Here is a 20,106-nt window from a genome sequence, read left to right as displayed (position 1 = left end):
GAAATATGCTGCCCCTAGGGCCTTTTAGAGAACTGGGCAGTTTTCAACTGGGGTAAAGCCAGTGCTGTGCAGATGGGCACTGGTAATAGGAATACCAGTCTGTGATCAGCTGATTTGCAATTAAATATAGGTTGGTCAGCTGACTTGCAATTAAATATAGGTTTGGCATGAAAACTCAAGCCAGGAAACTTCACAGAACTAAGATACTTTCAGGGAACAACATACCACAGACATACACATGTGCCAGGCTTCATGAAGAAACAGGATGTGATACATTTCCTTGAATATTGTGGGTGGATTCATCTGTACAACATAGACACCTATATCTTAGCTAGTCAACAAGTTCCTTCTCCAGTCAGTGAACTACTCTTCTAGGGTGCGAAAAATTCCCTCTTGAAATAGACATATGAAATAGGCCAGATGAGCTGGGCCCTAAAAACGTCTTTTCCTCTCCACAGACCGTAAAGGGGAGGCTGAGGTGGTGAGCAGATGTAGGTATCTACAGGAGAAGTGTGCAGATTTAGGTGGGATAACTCCCACGCAGCATGTCTATATATCTCAGATCTCTTCAAGGCTGCAAGTGCAACCAGAGGCATGAATGGCATGCATCCAAAAAGAAACTTGTCAAAATCTTATCCAGAAACACTTTCTAGGATAAAGGGCTGTTAAACAATGCCAGTGTAATGGGGTCCCTCTATGCTTGTTTCTAAAAGAGGGACCTAAGGCGTGGCTAATATGTGGTAAACTTGAAGTACAGCACCACTTTCACTGAGAGATATGAGAGCCCATAACATGTGCATGGACTTAGCCCACCATCCCTGCAAGCTACCCTGCCTATTATAAATCCAGGTACTAATTTACCCTTGTGGTAACTTGCTTGTGCTGCCCTGTTATCAAATACTTCACTCAGGGCAATGCCCTTACAAATGTGGTGCTTTCTCATTATGTTCAAGGCACAGACAGCAATGATGATGAAGAAGACAATGGTGATGATGATTATTATTACTATTGGATTATATTGCTGCTATTATCACTGCTGATGGTGCTTTAACAAATTAGAACTGGGCATTCCCATGTGTTAGGCACAGCATACATATACTCTAAGAGGTGGTTCTTGGCACAAAGAGTTTTCTGGAGGGAAGGGAGAGTGTAGTTTGCAGTCTTTGTCAATAATAATCTGCAGGACAGCCAGAACACATGAATCCTGTTTGCAAAGGTTACAATAGCATCTACAGATGGTCTAGTGGTAAAATTCCTATATGTGACTCCTTGAAATGGAGGAAGAAACGAATGGTTGTGAACAGTTGCAACAGCAAAATCTGTAAAGGCCATTGCATCTGGTATATGGGGCTGGTGAGGTTCAGAAAGGGGCATCTTTCTCTTCTGGACAGGTTATAGGTGGTGAGGCCAGTGATCCTTTGTCCCATGGGATAGATTCTCTGCTTCCTTCCTGCCCATTCCCCACTCTTATCCTCCCTCATAGCAGGAATTCATGGTTGTCTAACCAAAGACAGTTTTAGTAAAGGCATGCAGGATAATTCAATGTAACAAAGAACAAATAAACCAAATTTTTAGCTTGGAAATGTAGCTTTTTCTATATACTTGGCACCCAAATTTTTTTCAACCACCTGAAAAAGGATAAGATGTCATTGTTTTCCAGATTCCTCATTTATGACATTAATTAAGGTCATTCCAAGAATTCATGACTTCAGCAAAGAAACAGGAGATAGAAGTCTCAGTTCCTTGTTCATAATTTTAGGTTTGCAGTCCACAAAGCTTTAACTACTCCCATTAATGTCTGAGGCACCTTAATTTGTCCACATCACTGAAACCAGTCTGAATGTTGTCTCCTGTTCTAGCTCAGCCATTATTCTTAGTTTACTGCAGACATAAAGTGAAGACAGCTGAGCTAGTCACTACTGGCTCTAAATAGTCAATGGAAAGAAACAGACACTTTTAGGGTGCAATTCATCTAATCTACTTTATATGTATGCTTTACAATGAGCTGCTTTTTCACTCTAGGCAGCTGCATTTAGACACCTGAGGACAACTTGAAAATCTCAAAATTAGATGAGGAAAAAATTACAGAAGACATGAAATAGCACTTGAATTGCTATATAACCTCAAGTGCAGCAGATGCACTGTCCCAGAAATAAAAGTCTTTGAGTATGTGCATATAATGTTTCAGATTATTTGGAGGGGGCAGTGGGGAATAATGAAGGCATCATAATGGTTTGCAGATTTCTACATTAAGTTCCTCCCAACCTTTAAATATGGAATTTCTGCCTGGCATTGTGCTGGACTGCTCCAGTTCATTGAACCTGAAAGCACCAGTTAATGCAAAATCAAAAATCAAGATGTATTTACTTTTTTTGTCTTAGCCAATCAATTTTAAGACTAAATCTAGAATAGAGTCCACTGCTTAAAAATAGGTGGACATGGCCTCCCTTTAGGGAGCTTCCAAAGACCTGTCTCTTTCCATTTACTGGTTAAGAAACTGGCATATATCTTTAGAAAGATGGCTTCACTGGGTGCATAAATGTATGTTAAAGCATTTATGCAAAGCTAAAAGGACTTCCAGTCAGAGACATCACTTGAGCATGTTTGAACTGGTTCCATCAGTCATATGATAGCCCTGGGAAAGCATTTACCCTTGGGGAAAACACAGGTATTCTACTTCCCTGGGACACCCATATCTGTGTGTGCTGTCTCCTAGATCCCATCAAGGGATGAAAATTGCCTATGAAAATCACTGCAGCCATCACATTTGTGAGTCATTTACATTTGTGTGTAGGCATGTGTCATACAGCATGTCCTAGAAGGCAAACCACACAAATATAATGCAAGGAGACAAGCAATCTGTTGGAGTGGGGCAGCTGTTTTGTGACAATGATCACTGACAGCTCAGGCTCTGTACAAAAGTAGTTCCACAGATCTCGAGAGGATATGCATAAAATGCTTAAGAGGAGGCACTTCCTCCATGTTTCCATGATTTAGTTCTCTGCTGGACTTCATGAAATCCAAGACCTGCCTCAGTTAATTAGCTTTGTGCTTTCTCTGAGGAATTTCTGCTCATGGGCTCAAGCAGCATGGGTATCTGCCTAGATGGTAACCACTCCTCCCTTCCTGTGCTTCTCCTCCTTTCATCTCATATTTCCTTCCCCTTTCTTTCTTCTCTTTGCCCATTTTCTTCTGCCTTTTGAGATCCCACGGGGAGAGGAGAGACCAAGAATGAGATCTTTGCACTAATTCCAGCAGGAAATTAAGTAGACAGAGAACAAGGTCTTAACAGGTCAGATAAGAAAGCTCAGAATGGAAAATAAGACATGGGGTACTGCAGGGAGAGCAAGAGAGACTGGAAAGAAGAGAGAGATGGAGAAAGTGGACAAAGTAAGAGGAGAATTAGCTGGAAATGGGTCTGAAAGTGCTGTGAAGGAAAAACAGAAGATAAGTGTTAAACAAGGAACAAAAGTGACAGAACCTGACAAAAATATATTAAGGATGTTTCTGTGAGTACTGCATTTTGCTCAATTGGAAATATGTCTCCAAATAACCAAGGAAAATATGAGGAAAGGTTTGCTGTTTTTGCAGAATAGTTTTTTTTTTCAGAATGAGAGAATAGGTGAGACATAGTTTTGGGGGGAGGATTCTTGTGATTGGATGGTATATGTGGAGTAGGAAAATATACAGACTGTATTTCATGTGTATTTACAATCTTGATGCTAGATTTTGGAATATTTTTACATACATTAATGTGTGTGATGTGCCTGTGGAGTTTATAGTTTAATTCTAAACGTGTGTATTGACCAAAACATGTAAAAATGTCAATCCTGGTAGAAAAGCAGAGCAGAGAAAGCAGCTTTGTTGTGTCTGTTGAGCTTTCTGCAGAGGTGGAAGCAGAAGGTGTCACAGCACTGGCAGCTTAATTGTAGTTTGGCTAGGGCTTGTCTACATGTGGAAATTTTCAGTGCTAGCTTTCCAGATGACTAGTTTGGGCTCAGTGTTTTGCACCATGAGTAATTCAGTTTAGTCCATTTTGGAGGTGAATTGAAAGAAATCACATAAAAGCAGCAGTAGCAGAAAATAATTCACTTAGAGAGTGAGGCAAGGGAAGTGCATGAGTGAACAACTGGTTTCTTTTAAAAATTTAACCTCAAACTGATTTTATAATAGCTTCCCTGTGTGGAGAAGCCGTTAGTTCCCTTGCAGTGCTGGGAGCCCACATCAAGACTTACACACTAAGCAAGCCATTGCTATGGAGGCAGAGTTGCATAAAACTTCAGGCAAGCTGTGAGCCTTGCAAGGTGCTCCATTCACCTCCAATTTGAGCAAAATGTAACAGGGATATTTCTTTCTTCATTTTTGTTTCAAATGCTTTAATCTGCCCCAATATCCACTGCCACTTATATTTCACAGCATGCCAGGAGGAAGGGCCTTTCTCTCCCATTTTTTTTCCATGCATCTCCTCAAAGCCTCCTTGTGTTGGTCTGGCTGGGAGAAGGTGTGAGTGTGTGTAGCAATGGAGTGCCACCCCAAATGACAGCAAAGCCCTTACCTCTGGGCTGGAGTAGTGCGAGGCCTTGCTGCCGTCACTCTCGCTGGAGCTGCTTTCGCTCTCGGAGTCGGACTCCGAGCTGCTCTCGGATTCACTGGAGCTGCTGCTGCTCGAGCCCTTGCTGGAGAGTCCCGAGGCTCGGGCACTGGTCTGCGGCACCACCAGGCTGCCAGCCCAACACACAGCCCATGAGTGTGGGACAGGGAGGGAAGAGAAGAAAACAGGAATATAAACATGAAACCCCCACATATAAGAACCGTGCTGTTTTAGGAGCATACTCTGTGAATGCCTGTGAGCTTTTCTCTGCTGCTAATAAATAGTGAAGTGTCTTCAACATTACATTGCTATAACTGGGGGGAAAAGATGGGGTTACTCTCATATCCATTTAAATCCATAGCCTTTGCCATCTTTTTCATCTGGGGGAGAGTCAAGTTTTCACTTCACCTTGTCTCTTTTCCCATTCCACAGATATTTTAGGATATATTAAAAATACTAAGTGTTAAAAAAGCAGTACAGAAAGCAGTTTTATGCTGTCTAATGAACACTCAGCCCAGAGGTGAAAGCAGGAGACCAAAAAGGTGAACAATTGAGAAATAGAGTTGAACCCCACACTACCAGTCATAAGCAGTAATAGTAATAACCATAAAAATAACAATAAAGATACATCTTCACTGGAGCTTCCAACCCCCATCTTCCATTTTGCACACTTCCTTACCTGCCCATAAGTGATCTGGTTACCTGTATATACCATCTTGATTATTGACAATTCAAGATCTAAGACTCAGCCTGCAAAAACTTGAAGAGCTCAGGCTTGTGTTTTGGCATGTCAGCAATGCAGTGCTGTCAGCAGAGCTACTTGCCTTCTTAAAAGTTATGTTTGCATGCAAGTGTTTGTATTATCAGGCCTGACAGCAGAAGAAATGTGTATTTTCCTGAAATAGTTGACCATGCATATTAAAAATATCACAGTCATAAAGGCTTGAGTGTGAAATATCATATTAAGTCATTCAGCTTTTTCTCTAGGCAATGCAATATTGCTCCCTATAGCAGGGTGCATTTTCTAGTGAGTTGTCCAATTTGATTTTAAATGACTTGAATGCAGCTTTTACTTTTACCCCTGGGAAACTTCTCTGCAAACAAACCCAAATTCCACAGTCAGAAATTTCTTCCTACATTCAACCAGAAGTTGCCCTTTTAGAATTTATAGTTGTTACTTATTATTTCATCGTATTACTAATAGTTACTATGATAAATTATCCTCCTCCCTTTTTGCTCTCACATTTTTGCAGATTGCTTTCCTGTCCTTCTTCAGTCATCTTTCAGAAAAGGCCTTACACATTTACTTCTTCTGATCTTTCTTCATAAGTCATTATCTCCAGGGATATGGGATCATTTTTATGGCTCTTTTCTGAACTCATTCCGATTTGTCTATATCTCTCTGATAACAGGGTGCCCAAAACAGAGTGCAGCATTATAGATTGCTTCTCACTACAGCCCTGCAGTGAAGGGCTATTACCTTCCCGCTCCTTGATGCGCTGCTTCTGTAAACATATATCCGAGCTGTGAGGGAATGTATTGTCCATTAACATCCCTACCTCTCTTTCAACACTGCTTTCTTCAGAATTCCTCTACTGATAGCTACATGATTATTTGCTACAGAGAGATTAGCTTGCTTTTTTCCTTCATATCAGATATCATTTTCTTCTTTTACCTTGCAGGATTCTAGCTCCGTTTGATTTATTTCGCTGCCCTCAGAGGTGTCTGCAGCAACTTCTAATTTAGTATCAAATGCAAACTTAATTAAATGGTTATTCACTTCCTTTTCCAGATCATTAATGAGACTGTTAAATAAACCCCACATGAAACACACTGGTACCCTGATAACCATCTCTTCCCAATTCCATTCACCGGTGTTTATCATCACCCTTGTTTATGCTCCATCAGTCCAATATTGTGGCTAATGCAATGTGATCTTGGAGAAGCATTTTGTGAGAAATAATATCTAATAATTAATTACAGTTCTTCTATGTTGCACCTAATGAATTGTCTTTACATGGTAATGGTGTTTTTCATTATGGAAAACTGATACCTGACACCTTGCACAAGCCACATACAACAGGCAATTCCTGAGGCTTTGACAAGGGGCCAGCCCATCAGAGAGGTGGTTTCAACTTCACAATTCCCATGGCTGCACAATTTCTGGCCCTCTATCTGCCTCCCCTAACATATGCCAGCCTTTCCCATCTGGACTAGCTGTCTTGCACAAGCCAACACATTGCCTTTACTTGCAGCATCCCCGCTGCCTTTTGCTAGGATGTGGCACAGCTGTGCATGGCTTTCTTAGTTTTTGTTTGCTTGGGGAATCCTGACACTGTTGGAGAGCTTTCTGCACCTTTCAAAGCACAGAGGGGCCAGGCAGTGGAAAAAATCTCAGCTGCGATCTCACCTTACTAATTAAAAGCAAGTAAAATAAACAGGAGAGGGGAGCTGACATCCATTTATATTTTTTATCTTTATTCCCATCCTTGTAACTACTACTGGGCAGTAGAGAGAGAGGTGGCAGTAAAAGCTCGTGCTCTGTCAGGATGGCTTGGTGCTACATGCATGGTCACTGTCTGCCAACTCCTGGGTGGCAGGAGGTCTGTCTTCATGCACAGGCATTAAATGCACCAGTTACAAGGAGTGCCTTTAAAAACTTGGTTTTTTGTCCAGCCATGTACGTGCAGTAAAGACAAGATTTTCAGGCAGCCATTTGTATAACTTCATTAAGGCACAGAGGTGACAGAAACAGCTGGGAAGCTTGTAAAAAATCTTCCTTCTTGGAGAAGGAAAATGGATATTTTGCAAACAGTTTCAGGACAATGCTTTCCTGACTTGTACAGGTTGCCCAGTGAACTCCAGATTGAGACTCCTCACTTATATTAACAGATTGCAGTTAATGCCTTGCTAATAAAATAGTGAGAGCTATATACAAGCCATTATGAATAGGTTTTGTGGTTTTGATTTTTTTCCTTAAGAAAATGTGGAAAAACCATGAAAAGTTAACTGTCTTTGCAGACAGCATAGCTTAGGGAATGCCTTTGACAGTGTCTGACTCTGATGGATTTCCAGTCCTCTCCACAACAGCATTGTGACTGAAAAGTTCTTGAGCATCACAAAACATCTGCACATTTATGTCCTGCCCTTAGTGACTGTGGTTTTAATTTTTAAACCATCATTTTTATTTGTCATTGACTGAAATATTCAGAAATTGCTATATAGGGGATGAGGGGGAAAAAATCCATGGTAATATTTCTTTCCGGTTGTGACATGAAACATTTTTCTAGGCTGCTGAATAGAAATTGTTACTACGGACCTAGATATAAAATATAACTGTTGGATTCTTTACAAACATCTGGAAATCTATGTTTGCTGTTCTAATGGTAGCCAATATAATACAAAATTAAACATTGCAATATTTTCCCATTTATGCTAACACTGCTGAAGTCTCCTGTCCCCCTTTTACTTTTTCAATTTTGAAATATAGCATATTCTTATAAGGATCCTCATTATGTTATAGTGACCAGGGTAATAACAGTTACATCTGTCTTCATGCATTCTTATTAAAAAGCAACCTTTTTTTTATAATTGGTAACTTTTATTTTGGACTGCTCTTTCTGAAGGATGTAAGGGAGATCATGCAGTTAGACTGATCTACATTTTAATGACTGTGGCATATAACATTTGAGCATATTTTGCTACTGGTTTATGCCCCAGAATTAATTACCACATCATAGAATTTCTATTTTTATTTTAAGGAATTAAATGACAATTAAGTGAGACCCACTTTTCTTTAGAGCTCTTAATCATAACTTGCACTCTCTGACTTAAGAGAGAGAGTAAATACCTTGTAAATTTGCCAGAAGTTCAGCAATAAGACCATTTAAAAACCAACACACCATTTGAAGTTTCTGATCAGATATCTCCCATTACCCTGGTTACAGGGGCACCTAATTTCCATGCAAGTCTCCAACAACCTGTTTTCCTGCACTCTCTAGTGGACAACTGCCCTTCTTAAAAGAACTGCTAGATTCCTTGTAGCCCAAATTTTTCTCTTATGTGCTGGTTCAGAAATCCAGTGATTTGGGGAGATTAATACTTCCCCACTCAAACTGACTTGTGATCCAAGTTGAGAGGTGGAGCCGTCTCAATCCCTGGACAAGGCCTAGAGGTTATTTGTGTGGCACCAGTTGTTAGCCCCATCAGGCTGCATGGCCATGGCCAGCCTTTGAATGGCACCAAGGTGGTTTGAACAGTAATGCAGGAAGGTGCTAGACCTGGCTATTCAGTCAGTGGAGACAGACTCCCAAATGAAATTGCTTTGGTGGCCCTCAGGAGACCTCTTCAGGTTAATCGTGCTGGATCTGAGTCCCACTCTATGCTTCATATTAAGCTGCTGCTTACAGCTGCACTGCTTCCCATGATAATAAATCATGGCATTCAGCACTGGCCACAAGAGTTTCCCAGGCTAGGCATATGCTGCATTGCAGGAATTCAGGCTCAAGCACATGCAGCATGGATAAAGATACAAGTAAAACTGATGCAGTTCTTTACCAAACTGCAAGTATTCAGTGACAATATATAGAAAAAAAATCCCTCTGATGCTGAAGAATTTGTCATCCCAGTTCTTCACTGCTTTACAATATGAAAGCACTTTACACAGGCATGAATGATTATCAACAATGCAATGCAAGGGAGAATCAGGCCTTGGAGAAATTACTCAGCCAAAGGAACGTATCAGTGAGCCTCTCAAATACTTTTCCAGCCACAACAAAGGCTATGCAAATGCTCATAGAATCATTAAGGTTGGAAAAGACCTCCAAGATCATCAAGTCCAACCCTTGACCAAATACGACCAGGCCCACTAAACCGTTTTACAAAGTGCCATGTCTATTCATTTTTTGAACACTTTAGGTATGGTGACTCTACTATTTCCCTTTACCACTCTTTCAGTGAAGAATTTTCTCCTAATATCCAACCTGAACATCTCTTGGCCCAACTTGAGGCCATTTCCTCTTGTCCTTCCTTGGTTGCATGGAAGACAAGGCTGACACCCACCTCACCACAACCTCCTTTAAGGTAGTTGTAGAGAGCAATAAGGTCAACCCTGAGCCTTCTTTTCTTCAGGGTAACAAGTCCAGTTTCCTCAGCTGCTCCTCATGGGACTCATGTCCCAGAACTTTCACAAGCATTGTTGCCCTGCGCTGGACATGCTTCAGCACCTCAATGTCCTTCTTGTAGTGAGATGCTCAAAACTGAATACAGTACTTGAGGTGTGGCCTCAGCAGTGCTGAGCGGGGGGAAAAATGGATCATATTTTAGAGTCCAGTTGGTCTGTGTAATTTCACTTTGCTACAATTTTATCCAAAGCTTTCTTACCAAAAAGGTCACTAACACTATCAGACATTGTCTACTGTATTTCTTTTTTCTGTGTCTGGAGATAGGACACTATTTATTCCGTGTCATCTGCACAGCTGTGATCATCTAAACTATTTTTCTTCTAAATCTCATTCTGGTGTGCAACTGCTAAATGGCTGTGACTTCCCAGAGGAGAGAGAAATGCAATAACTAGTGAGAAGAGCCTTTTTGAATAAACAAGAGACATTGTTAGGGATCACATTGTCAACATTGAGAGGTAAGTGTGGAAAGAAAGGCTGTATGAATACTTAGACTATTTGGGATACCCAGAAAAAAGTCTATCACTGTCTAGAAATCAAGGCAAATTGTGGGAAAACAATACTTTGAAACAGATACCAGCCCCCTAGCTAGTATAAACTGTCATAGCTCCATTGACTTCAATTAGGCTACAGTGATTTAAATCCAAGAGTAAATCTGACCGAGACTCTGAAACAGTATTTCAAATTTAGTGATGAAAACATATTCCGTGGTTTAGAGGAGCTCTGTTGGCAGAGCTTCTATTTTGATTTTAGATTAAAGTATCTGAAACACCACTTCCTTCTTCCCTCAGAGCCAACCTACTACCCATCGAAGGTCATTTATGGAAAACTCTTTATCCCTTTACTGCAATAAGCAAATTCCACATGGTGCTTCCTCAAAGCACAGACGGAGAACATTGTGCCAAGATCTGTATAAATATCTCTGCTGCCTGGCACTGAAGATATTGCATGTCTCTCATGCACACAGTAGGGAATTCCTGTCTCAGTAATTGTGAATGGATCACAGAAGCCATGAAAATGCCCATTTCTTGCTGCTGCCCCTGGGTATTTTTCAAATTCTCTTCCAGCAAAGACCTCTGAAGCATGGGAATTATAAGGACTTGAAGATCAGGCCATCCCAATATTCTAACAGAACATATGGGGATATCTTCTGAGGCAAATGTAGAATGCCAAGAAATAGCGCCATAAGGACAGCTCACAGAATGGAGGTGGACCTCATCCATTTGTTTCAGGACAAAATCATGCTGAGAAAAGGGAAATGATACCATAAACTCTAGAACTTGCACAGACAACAGCCAGATACCACCATGGCTTCAAATACCAGTACAAAAGTCTCTGTACACTTAACATTCAAAGATGAGTAGAATCACAAAGCCATAGAAAAGCTTGGGTTGGAAGGCACCTTAAAGATCATCCAGTTCCAACTCCCCTGATATTTAGGGTCTGTTCTAACCCAAGCCTTTCCACGCCTGTATGCTTCTGTGACAGAAAGGCTCTGCTCTAGTTTTAGGTCTGTTCCATTGTGTCTGAATGCTCAAATCCAACAACCCTTCCAAGGCTCCAGCCACCATCCCATACACGGGTGTGACTGAACTGCCCACCGTCAGTGTGTTAGATGTCTTTCATTATTCTTTAAAAAGCCCTTGGTTAACCTTTTTCTGAAGTCAGTATAGAAGTGACACAAATTTATGGTTTTGTGCCTTTGCTAACTAGAAGCATTAAACCAATTTAATGTCTGAATTCTTTCCAGTTACCAATTACAAAAACCTATCGTTCACTAACAGGAGAAGACAGTGAGCCCTGCCGCAGCTTCCTGTTTCAGCCTGAACGCAAAAACGCAAAAAAATGAGGCTCAACATTTTCCTTTCTCCCTTTCTCCAGGTAAACGATTTCCCAGGAGTCTGTTAATATCTTTAGGAAACAGAGAAATGTTTTCATACCTCATTCCTGTAATGGATGAGGTATGAAATGGGAGTCATGAAGAGTGAGAGTCCTGGAGGTTGTTCGGCTTGTCACAATATATAATGCCTCTGTGAAAGCACTGCATTACCTTAGCTGCACCACCTTTGCACAGCTCAGCTAATAAAGCACAGCTGCCAAGAAGAGAGTTCATAGGCCCCCCCTATATTTTAGCACTTTCCCTGGGAGCTTCTTAAATAGTTTGTGCTGACAAGACTGCAAGTATCATCTGATAACACAAACTGAAGGCAAACCAGATCCCTCTAAAGAGAGTCAGGTGTGCACTGTGCAATTGCAGCTTGTCAGAATAGTCACCAAAGAAAAAAATTGTAGAAAAGGCTGTTTAAAAGAACAAGCTATGAAGCTCAGGCACATAAATATACAAAAACCCTGAAAAAAAATCCATTATGGCAAGGGGCATCTAATTAAGGTCCTGTTGATACTGGAGGCAGTCAAATCACAGCTCTCATTGTGAAGGAATATGGTAGAAATGAGAAAGCCTCTAGAAAAAACCCACCTTGAGTGAAAAAAATCTCCTAAAATAAAATGCTATGTAACAATTAATGGTGACACCTCTGTGTCAATTGGTCTATCAAGAGGAGCATGTGCTGGGGTATCTGAGATGAAAGGGTCCAGCAGACCTGGAGCAGCATTAATGTGGGGGTGAAGTGATTAGTCAGCAGGCTGACAGCTGTGCTGGGAGCCTGGTGCCAGATTCCAGCGTCTGCTTTCCACTGCTGCCAAGTGTATGCTTGTCGCTCCAGATAAATGGAGCATCAGCAGTGTTTTATTTGACCTGCTCACAAGAAAAATAAAGCAACTCTGACTTCCTTGGTGTGTTTGTCATTGACCTTGCATCAGCTGAATATGAGTGGAGAGAATCCCTGGTCCAGCAAGTTAACTCTTTAGTAGAAGAGGACTGATAAGGTCTTTTTACCTTGGTAGATTAATTAGCCTCTTAAAGTACAGGGACTTGAAGAAATGACTGTCATATTCTGTATGTCCTATATTGTCCTTGGAACATGGCCTTGGACCAATGGCCTGGAGAATGATGAACAGCTTTGAGAATAGTCCATGAACAGCACCCTTCTGCATCCCCTTTCAAATCAGGAAGCAATCTCTATAGAGACATTTTTTGAGGGGAAGGAAGGTGGGCCAGAAATAAATTGGAACTGGATAAAGCTGTTGAGAAGATTCAGTCATAGAACACTGCTTCTGATCTCCCCCTGAGACCAAGGGCAATGGCTTTTGTGTGTTTTCCTTCATAAGCACCCCAGAACTTTTAATTTTGTTTTTTCACTATTTTGGCCATGTTAGGAACTTTCTATTTGAGATCCCTCTATTGTCTGGTCAAGGTCAGTTTGTGCTCTCTGGAGATTCCTACCTCTCTTGATGGACTTAGAAAGAATCTAAGATCCTAAGGATTGCTTAAACTTTGTGCTTTACAATGCCCAGCACCTTGTGCATTGTAATATGTGTGGGAAGCCAGGGAGGTTTGGTTTAGATTCCTCTTCATAATCTTTTCAGGGTTCAGTCATCTCTCTCCACTTGTCCTAAGGTGGGGTAGGTATCCAATATGAAGACCTATATCCACTCCCAACTCAGCACTCCACTATTTCATCAGACCATTATCAAAAGCCCTGTCAGATTCAATTATATCAGTATCAGGAACAATTATACCTCTCTCAGGAACAGATCCTCCACTAATATTTTGAAGGTGATTCCAGCAGTCTGGTTGGCTTCAACCCGCCAAGAGACAGGTTAGAAAAATAAAGGTAATTAAGCACTGGAACCAGTCATCAATGAAGATAAGGAACATCTCCACAGGTAATGGTTATGGCAATTTCAATGCAATGGTAATTGTAGAAACTAGGCAAAGTAGCAGTGCAATATATTCTGCAGAGTGGCTTTAACCTACCATTTTCAATATGTCTCATCAGGAGATTTTGATACAGTTTCACTGGGTATTAGACGGGGTGTTGCTCTTTTTGCCCATTTATTTCCTAAAATGTGAAGCGTAAATGTACTTCTATCCAAGAGAACAGCCATTTTTGCTTGTGAGTGACAGCTTCATCAAGCCTCAGAAGAAAACCCCGTAGTGCAGACTAGAAAATCCTCATCTGCACTGGCCTGCCATCACCTTATTTCAGAATTACTATTAATGCTGTGGCTGGCCATCAATACAAGCAGCCTTTTGTAGTCTTTAGGCATAGTCACACCTTGCCTCAGCACAGAAATCATTTGCCTCAGTCAGCAGAGCCCTGGGTATGGTTCTGCCTTGCAGGACCTCTCACTGAGCTCTGAGAGTCCAAATACAGATGAACTTGTGCAGATAAAATTACTAACTACCATAATGGCTGTCCAAATGGGTGCAATAAATTTCAGCATGAGACAAACTCTCTCAGGTTTCACTGACTCTTAATGTTGCTGCTGCCAGCTTTAGTGTTACTCTTTGACTCAAGCCATATTCTGTTGTCTCCCAAAGGTCTTTTTGGCCCGTCAGCTCTAATCAATATGCTGCCTTGAGAAGAACCTTGTTTTAAGTAGGTTTGCTCACCATAAAAAACCATAAAAAGAACATTTGACTTCTAGTCCTTGTCAGCATATATCACTCCCTATGCAGAACAGCATTTAGATGGTCTGTTATTTGAATCCAAGTGCTTTCTTTTATATGTTTCAAGAAATGACAAATGCCTGAAAAAAATGCATAGTTGTTCTACATAAGACATTAGGCAGGCTCAGGAATGGCAAGCAGAACAGCTAATAAAGCCCAGAATTGTAGCAGAGAGGATGTTAAAAGCTAATTAGTTTGAGATTATTTGGAGACTTGTAAAAGGTTCTTCTGTTCTCCTTTCTGTTGTAGGCATACCCTGTTTTTCTTCGTCATCCAAAAATACTTCGATATGTTTTTAGAAAGAGTGCCCAGGATATGCTGTTTACCTATTATTGACATGTTAGCTGGAAATAAAGAATGTTTAAAATGAACTTTTAGCTGTTGAGTATTTGCTTGTGATGCAGCCGTAGGTTTTCAGGGGTCTGAGCCCCTGGCAAAAAAACTTCTCCCATTCTGACCAGGCTCAGATTCTTGACCCCTTATTCTGGTTTAGTAATATCATACTTTACAGCTTGGATAAGAGCACCCAGAAGTGCTCCTGAAGAGCAGGAATAGTCTGTCTACTGGGGGTGTCAGGATCTGACCCACTGTAACCCAGCAAACACAGTGTGCAGATAATTGATGATGGATTTTGAAGCAGAGAGCAGTGTCTACGCGTAACCTTTGCTGTGCCTTCCTTAGGTATAATGTGATCTGTGAAAAACTATGCAGAAATATGATATGCACAAATATAAATGTTACAAAGAGTAATATAAATTGTCCTTTACAATTCAAAGGAAAAATTGAATGTGAATTGCATCTTTTTGTTAGATGTTATCCATGGAAAGTAAACTTGAGGTTTACTCATGCACATACAGATGATGAGGGGAGGCAGAAATAAATTTCAAAGTAAATATAATTTTATTTGCTTTATTAATCTACTATGTGGTACCAATGTGTCTGGACTCAGTGGTTCCCCAGCTGCAACCTCCTGCAGGATGTTATCAATCCTTTATTTCTGTGAAATGTGCTACCAACTACTACGAAAAACACTAGATCTATATGACATTTTAATTATAAAAAAAAAAAATTGGTCTTATACCATGCTGTGTCCTGATGTAGTTAAACATATATCTTCCAATATACCTTTCAATCCGTATCTCACATGTTTTGCTGTTCATTAACCACCATGCATCTTTTTAGGTTTCCTGTGAATTTACAATATCACTAAAGCTGTGGAGATGCCCTTGTCTATTCTTCAATGCATGTTTTGCTCTCCCTGGCTTTCCCAGTGGGGCAGAAAGGAAATGCACACATGACAGCGGGGAGAGGGCACAGGGACAGGGAGGAATATTGCCAGTTGGTGCTGCTTTCCCCTCCCAGGGCCACAACAAGCTGTCGCTGTCTTTTTCCTCTCTCTGCCCCAGGCCAATAGTCCCTTTCTGGCACCGGTCTTACTGCAGTGCCTCAAACATTCCCCTGCCTGTCCGAGCTCCTGCATGGCCTAGGATGTGCTGTGTCAAGTGGTGAGCCTCTTCAGAGCAGGAATGTGTGTTCAGCAGTGTGACCCAGCATGGAGACTGTAGGAGTCAACATGTGTTGCTGCTGGGAGTTCAGTGCCCAGCTGTGAGGATATACATTCAGGGCTTCTTTAAAAGGATATCACATCACCTGCCTGCAGCTGGGAAACAGCTGGGGGAAAGCTGGAGAGTCTGCACAAGAGCTTTGCTAAGATGAGACACAGATTTCCAGGAGAGTATGATTTTCCATAGTCAGTGCAGCATGAAAGTAACTCTTGGGGACTTTTTCTTACCACCCCAACATGACCCTAAGTGCAGCTAGACAAGCTTCAGCTTGGGGAGAAAGATCAAGCGCTAGGTCTTTGCCATTATCTTAGGCACTAGGGGAGAAAGCTAGATGACTTTGTTGATAACTACTAGCTTGAAGACCCCAGCAGGCCTTCAGACAGCTTTATTAATCATAAAAAGTCATTAAAAAATGGCCAATTCCTCAGGGGCAAAGTAAAAACAAAACCTTGGAAGAATGAATCAGAGCAGGCATCTCCCATTCCTAAGAGCACTCCGTTCAACATTCTCTGCAGGAAACTGAAACAGAATATTTAGGACTGATACTCCCAAGCAATATAATCTAATGCTTTCTCAGGGAAGGGGCAAGCCTCCTTATGGATTTAGATTGCAACAAAGAAAAATATTGATGGACTTTGTGTACAGCTGGGAGGCAATGAACTCTCAGTCAGTTGACTCAGAGGTTGGCATGTCACATCCAGAATCAGCACGACAGTTTTCCCTTTTGCCTTTGAACTTAGCCTTTCCTCTTCTACTTTTTTGATTTCCCCTGGCCTCTCCCAGGATCCAGATCTGGGCTCTGCAGCATAAAAGAGACATAGGGACCAGCAAAATGCCATGAAGATGATTAAGGGATTAGAGCATCTTTCACATGAGGAGACTGAGATGACTAAGAAAGATAAATACCTGACAGGAGGAAGTAAAGAAGACAGAGCTAGGCTCTTCTCCCTGGTGCCCAGTGACAGGAAAAGAAGCAAAGAGCAAAAATCCAAACACAGGAAGTTCCACTTCAATATAACAATTTTTTTTTCCTGTGAGGATGGTCAAACTCTTGAACAGGTTACACAGAGAGGCTGTGGAGTCTCCATCCTGGGAGATATTCAAGACCCAACTTTGGCCCTGAGCAACTGTTTTAGCTGATGCTGCTCTGAGTGGGGGTGGGACTGGATGATCCCCAGAGATGCCTTCCAGCCTCAGTCACTCTGTGACCCTGTTGGGACTAGCTCAAGTAGCACAAACTATGGTGCTAACTAATGTGATAATGTGATAACTACGTGGGCACTAAATGGTTCCCGAGCTCCATCTGGCCTCCAGTGTCCCCCTGTTTTGTGTTTAAAGCTCACTCAGACGACAAGTAAGTCATTCCCCAACTTGACTGAAATGCAGACTTGGCCTCAGGCACCAAACCTACAGCTGAAACATGTCAGCTGCCTATCACATGTTTGCAGCTTCACCCCCTTCTCCATCCTTTTGCAGGCTACTCCATACTTGTCAGAGTAAGATGGACTCAGGGAGTGTTTGTGAGGTTCATTTGCTGCATTTGATGAATTTTACAGTAAGTGAAACATGCAACAGCAGCAGCCACAGGCTGGAAAACTTCCTTCTTCAAACATTTGTGGATCTGTTTCTGAATGTGACCAGCAGTGTCTAAGGTAGCCCATCAGATTAAGCTTTATTTATTGAGCTGTACTTTACAGCACCTCTCTTCTATAAAACTGGGCTGTTAGGAGACTGCTTAACATGTTTTTGGGAGTATGTCTCCAGTGCAGTTGTCTAGCATCATTGCCCAGAGCAGCTGCGGACAATGCCAAAGCACTGACAGCTACAAAATCCCTTTTTTCTGAAGTCAGGAGTAGAAAAGATCATCATGAAATAATGGACTAATGTGGCCATTCTATCTATGTAGCTCATAAATTACATTTTGAACCTGGCAATTGCAGGGTAATTAGGAGGAGAGTAGCTTTCCTGCAGGAACATATATTTCCTATTCTGCTTGCCTGACACACTCCAGTTTAATTTTTCCTTTGTTCACTCAGCTCAGAGAATGGCAATTAGGAGAGGTGATAGCCCAGTGGCAATTTTTGAATCATGAAGAGACTTAGGACAGAAATGAGGAAAAAAAAGGACAGGTATCACTAGTAATTAAAGTAATTTTGAATTAAAGGGACTATTTCAATAATTGCTTTTTCCCTATACTTGTTACTACATAACCTAGCATTATGAATTACTAATACAGTGAAATAACACCACAGTGGAGAATGAGCTTAACAGGTTTCCTTAACATGTTACTTCAGCAGTCAGAGGTAAGTAATATTTGGGTAGACATGTTGAAATGGTAGATGATGCCACAGCTCTGATCACTAACAGCTCTGCAATTTTTAAGCCTTCCTTCCCCTTTTGGCCACGACAGAGAGGCACAGGAAACAGGGCAGGAATTCCCATCTCAAGTAGCCAGAAGAAGGTTTCACATTATTAAAACAGATGATTTCCTTCATCTAAAAGCCTCTGAGGAGCATAAATTACAAACAACATCAAAGCAAGTGAAAATTTTTAGAGCAGACCGTCAAAGAGGCTGCTGGGGTTTCCTTGGTAGGTTTTCATTTTTAAAGAGCCTCAGCAATTTGCTTTCTTTCTCAAAACAATTCCATATGTCTATGGATTATTTACAGTTATTGTGATTTTTGTTGTCAAGGGTTTTAAAGAAAAAATATCACAATTATTTAACAGGGGGAACTAAACTTAGACAGACAGTGCCTTCAATAAGAAATTACTGAGATGATCTCATGGACTAAAACTTTGCAGACTTCTCTGTACTCTCCAGGGTTAGACTAGATACAAAGAAAAGCAGTATGAACAACTGGAAAATAACTGTAAGTCTGATGCTGTATAAATACAGCAGCTAATGATTCATGTTGCCATCACTGATTTTACAGGATGGCAGGATTTTGCCAGTGTTGCACAGGAGTAAGGTCTGCAAGATATGTTGGGCCAGACCTAAAGCAGAACTGAGAAAACTTTGTTTAATGATTATTGGAATTCATCTGATGAAAAGCACAAAGGCCAGCTGTGGTCTTAGATTAAAAGTCATCAGGGCAAGCTGTGAACTGATTCGTATTAGCTTCCTAATTTAGGGTAAAGAAGTGATTATTATTAGAAAGACATGGAGACACTGTGTGCTGATGAGGTTATCAGCTTGTCCTGAGGAGGTGGCACCTGCTGAGTGTAGGTTTTAAGTGCTTTCCCTGCAGGAAAACGTCGTCATTGCTGGCTGGAACACACACCACGCAGGAGGCTGGTGTGTCACACCTCAGCCTGTTGTTCTGCCTGCAGGGCCATGGGTATATTCAGCAGTGTTCCACAGCCAGACACCAGGCTGTACTGACCACATCCAGGAAAGCAGGCTCCATCTGTGCAGTGAAGTAAGCAGGAAAAAGGATGGACCTGTGAAAAGCATTGCCACCTCTTGGGACCACCAAGCAGGAGATGTCAGTTTTAAAGTCTGTCATCCTGGCCAAAGTTTCTGCTGTGTTGTTCTGGCAACTAGCAACCATGTGAAATAAAGATCCTTAGGAAGAAAGGATGAGGCTGAACACTTCTTTTAAGGGAAGGATCCCACTTTATTTCACATAGATGCATAGTTGTTTGGCCAAAAAAGGAAAAAAAGTGAAAAGGCACATAATACTTGCTCGCCGGCCTAGCAGCAAATGCTAGATTCTTAGATCCATCATTTTCTGCTGGTGAATTATTCCAGAAGTTATTAATAGTCCTTACCTAGTAATTATGCAAGAAGTATTTTCATAAATGTTACATCAATAATTTAAAAGCTGCAAGAGCATGTGATTTCCAGAGTGACCTCTGACTTGAGTTTGATGGCCAGGCAAGAATTAGAGCAGAAGAATAACCATACATGATAACTCTATCTGAGACTGATACAGTTATTTGTAATAACTGATAACTGAGAAGGAAATTCTAAACTCTGCATCATGGATGAGTTTGCTCTGATGGCTGGACTTCTCTGGACTGAACCATAACAGCACCAGTCCTCATGCACCACTGGCAAGGACTGAAGAATACTGTACTTGATTGCCTTACTCAGTGCTTGTGTTGACTTGAACATTTGTGAGGAGCCTGGTTGAAATGTGAACTGTTTTCTCTTCAGCTTTTCCTGATGCAAAACTAACTGAATGTAGTTCCAAA

The 20,106-nt window shown here is 41.3% G+C and overlaps 1 protein-coding gene across 1 annotated transcript in view; it reads right to left on the bottom strand.

The window, feature by feature from the left end:
• The window catches only part of AFF3 (ALF transcription elongation factor 3), a 316,925-nt gene that overhangs the window by 40,723 nt on the left and 256,096 nt on the right, over positions 1 to 20,106 (bottom strand). Inside the window, exon 10 of the mRNA XM_058019201.1 lies at positions 4,556 to 4,721. Within this exon, the coding sequence (XP_057875184.1) occupies positions 4,556 to 4,721 (166 nt within the window). The remainder of the gene's footprint in view (positions 1 to 4,555; positions 4,722 to 20,106) is intronic.

The sequence above is a fragment of the Melospiza georgiana genome, chromosome 2 (assembly GCF_028018845.1).
Source record: "Melospiza georgiana isolate bMelGeo1 chromosome 2, bMelGeo1.pri, whole genome shotgun sequence".
NCBI classification, from domain to species: Eukaryota; Metazoa; Chordata; class Aves; order Passeriformes; family Passerellidae; genus Melospiza; species Melospiza georgiana.
This window is presented reverse-complemented; position numbering and strand designations above follow the sequence as displayed.